Below are 3,583 nucleotides of genomic sequence, written 5' to 3' on the forward strand. Positions count from 1 at the left end.
AAATGTAACTAAATTAGCGGAATACATTAAGGGAAAGACTGTCACAAATAGATGAACAGAGGTTTAGGTGAAGAATAGTACAGTAGCTTAATGCTTTTCTAGAATATATATACTTGTCTGTTACTAAATAGATGAAGACTGAATCCAAGCATGAAAATACTTGGAATACATTGTCACTGTCTGCACCTGACTACTCCTTTTCATTATTGATAAATCAAACAGTTATTCTTTTCTCAATTAAGTGATTAATGAAAGAAGTGACAAATGTCCATCACAAATTCCTAAAGCTGAAGGTGATGTAACTAAATTGCTTGTTTTGTCTGGCTGACAGTCCAATATCTGTCTAGGAAATGTTACTGATACTAGGAAATGTTTGGCATTTTTGCTTGAAAAATCGATTATCAAAAAATAGATGCAGATTATTTTTCTGTCAATCTACCAATCAATTAATTGCGGTTTTCAAGACTGAATAAAATAAACTATTTCCCATTGACTTAGCCAGCTTCTAAAAGGACTTTAACACAACCTGTAAAAGCAACTGTGAATTGTGACTTAAGTTTATTTTCCAGCATGACAACAACCCCAAACATGAAGCCAAAACTATATAGAAATGGCTTAAAAACAACACTAGAATGTGGTGAATATGTACAGTAATCAAACTGCTGAATGCCAACAAATTAATTTTATCTTCATAATTAAATTGAGGTGTTCAAACTTTACTGTCCAGTGCAGCAGTAGACATAAATTTGGCTTATAATGAGGACAGAATACCCCAGTATCATTATCAGTTATTATTAGAAAAAACAATAAAAAAGGAACCATCTGTGAGAAAATATATTATCTATAAGGTTGTACATTGATCCATCATGGAGACCCAGAATACAGTGGTAACTCCCCCAACAAAAAATCATAATTACTCAAAAAGAGACAATCAATACATCTTTGAGATGCTCATAATTACTCAAGTAGAAAAATCAAGTCTCTGATAGCTTCTCCATACTTATAAACAAAGTGTATTTTAAAGTAACTATTCACAGTATTTCTTTCCATCTCAAATCATATAAGGCAATTCATATAATTTCAGTTTAGTCTGCCAGTCACATCTATCATAACTAGAGCTCTTTTGTATTTTACAAGATGTCCTTTGCTTTTCCGATCATCAAAATTCGATCATTTGGGGAACCTGTAGGTCTTTTAGTGCTCCAACCTTGAAAAGGCTTTATGATTACAGGCCCATAGCCGTGTGGATGTGGCTCTAACATGCTTCAGATGCAGAGTTCCCTCCCTCTGGCTCATCCTCCATGTTAACAACACACTGCCTCTTTCTTTGCCCCAACTCCACCACTTCTGTCCCGGGGAGACCCAGCTTTCTCTTGTAAAGAAATCGGAGGTTACAGGGGCTGGGGGATCTCTCCGAGGAGCTGTCTAGCATCTGGGATGAACTCCTTTCCACTGGGGTTAGACATCCAGGTGTGTGAGGCGTGGAGGATCTTGTAGCATGCAAGCCCGAATCATCAAGTTGGCACTGTAATTTTATGTCCATAGTTTGGGTGTGTGTTGTTGAATCATTTGTCATTTCTTCTGTAAGATCTTTGTTACCATCCCTGTCACTGCGGGAGGGCAGCGAGTCAAGCTCACAGACCCACAGCTCAGAGTCACTCCCACATTTCATCTGGACATCTCTCATCCCATTTGTCACAACTTCTTTGCAGACAACAGAGGGAGAGTGATGAAGGATAAATCGCCTGCTCCGACCTGAGAACCGAAATCCACCTTTTCCCTGCTGCCTTGCTCGCCTGCTGGAAACACCCACATCGATGTTTGACTCATCAGAATCCTCGGAGCTCCCATCGTACGGATCCAAAAACTACAATCATAAGCACACATGCATTCATTCATAAACACACAGAACAGCATGGTGCTTTTGCAGCAGGAATGGATGGATTAGTGAGAGGAGGATGCTTACCAAAGAATAACAGCCATGCCTTCCTGCAGGCTTGTGCACTAACGGCAATGTCCGCCCTAAACTCCCACTCTCTGGTGCACTGCTCACACATCCCTGCTCAGTCAGGAATGCAATGGGTTTTTGCATTGACAAGACAGCTCTTTATTTTTGAGTTAGAAAGCTCAATGCATGCTGGAGCCCATCTCAGTGTGCCCTTATTAGCTGATGTTACTGAAACAACAAGGCAAGACTGGACGTAGGAAGATGTGTGCGTGTGCAGTGACCAGTGGTATAGCCAAGATTGAGTCAGTCTCTGGGGAACAAATTAAATTTGATCCCATTTGAGAACAAAGAAAACTAGAAAACCAGTACAGAGAATATAATATCTTTTTAAGCCTAAAATATACTCAAACTGTAAAAAATTACATTGTCACTTATCCAATTGTGTCCATCATGTCAGTGTGTGAGTGCAAAGTTCACATTCAGAACAAAAGCAATACCATAGTGCTGGTGTCTGACCATCTTGGGCTGATCTCAGAGTCAGAATCAGTGCTGGACTCCACTTTACACATCTCCTGATGGAAAACAGAGGTCACTCAATTCCACATTTGTATGTCAAAGCAAAAGAAAAGCTAAATGCAAGTGACTCAAAGTTTATAAACAGCACTCACACATCATGTGCCTAAACTAATCTCACCATGTATTTGAAAGCAAGCTGGTCCATGTTGTTGGGTGCATGGTTATCACTGTGGTCTGAAAAATATGAAATTGTAGTGCATTTAAGCACATTTAAAAGATACCAACAGTGAAAAGAGATGATTTTTTACTTCAACATGAAACTGAAAGTCATGCAGTGGCAGGATATCACTGCCAAGAAAGTAATTAACACTGATACCTACCTGGAAGTGAATGTTGTCGTCTTCTCCTGTGTGCCATGACAATGCCATGCGCGTGTAACTTTTTTTTTTGTACAACGTGAAATAATATACTGAAATAACGTCGTTGTGGTGTTGCCAAGCAGGCTGGTAGACTGCTTAATTAACCCAATAGAGTAGCAGGTGTATTTGATATATAGCCTAAATGACACAGAAAAGTTTGGCCACGTACAGGTGAGTTTGCTATTTCAAGACTTTAAACTCTCGCGAGCCGATAGTTTTATGGTGTGACACGCTGCGGTTAAGGTCTAGTTTGGGTTTAAGCACAAAAGACGCTTTGTTAGGTTTTGGTGAGGATCATAGTTTGGGTCAAGACAATCACTTAAAGGCAAAGTCGAGTGGTCGGTAAAACTTCCTTACAAATCTCGCGAGAGTTTACGCATATCTAGGGTTACCATCTCGACACGACTGCTTATGGATGACTTTTGAAGTTGGATGAGCCGCACACGTCGGGACAAATCTATATAAAAAATGCTTTTAACAATGCCGAACGCGTTGGTGAAACATATGACCAACATTATACTACCATATAACATAGAGCAAAGTGTAACATATATCCTATTATTGTGTAACTTTTATGTAACGTTACCTAAATGCACAATTTGTAACGTGGTTCAAACTAGTATAAGGCTGCAAAGTTTTACAGAGGCACAAAGCTGTGACAACTTTATTATTTCAAAATAGCTACCGTCGTATCCTCCTC

General features: G+C 39.3%; 1 protein-coding gene across 2 annotated transcripts; it reads right to left on the reverse strand.

Moving 5' to 3' along the window:
• Nucleotides 1-541: 541 nt before the first annotated feature.
• On the reverse strand, nt 542-3,208 carry LOC122998766. 2 transcript variants are annotated; one of them, XM_044375754.1, is made up of 5 exons: nt 2,845-3,208; nt 2,643-2,698; nt 2,446-2,517; nt 1,967-2,059; nt 542-1,867 (listed from the first exon to the last, which is right to left on the reverse strand). In XM_044375754.1, the coding sequence occupies exons 1-5, from the start codon at nt 2,879-2,881 to the stop codon at nt 1,256-1,258; spliced, it is 870 nt and encodes a 289-aa protein (XP_044231689.1). In that variant the 5' UTR covers nt 2,882-3,208; the 3' UTR covers nt 542-1,255. The 2 variants fall into 2 exon arrangements, with proteins under 2 accessions (XP_044231689.1, XP_044231688.1); XM_044375753.1 differs by having other exon boundaries at nt 2,446-2,520; nt 2,845-3,206.
• Nucleotides 3,209-3,583: the final 375 nt, after the last annotated feature.

The sequence above is a fragment of the Thunnus albacares genome, chromosome 15 (assembly GCF_914725855.1).
Source record: "Thunnus albacares chromosome 15, fThuAlb1.1, whole genome shotgun sequence".
Taxonomy (NCBI): Eukaryota; Metazoa; Chordata; class Actinopteri; order Scombriformes; family Scombridae; genus Thunnus; species Thunnus albacares.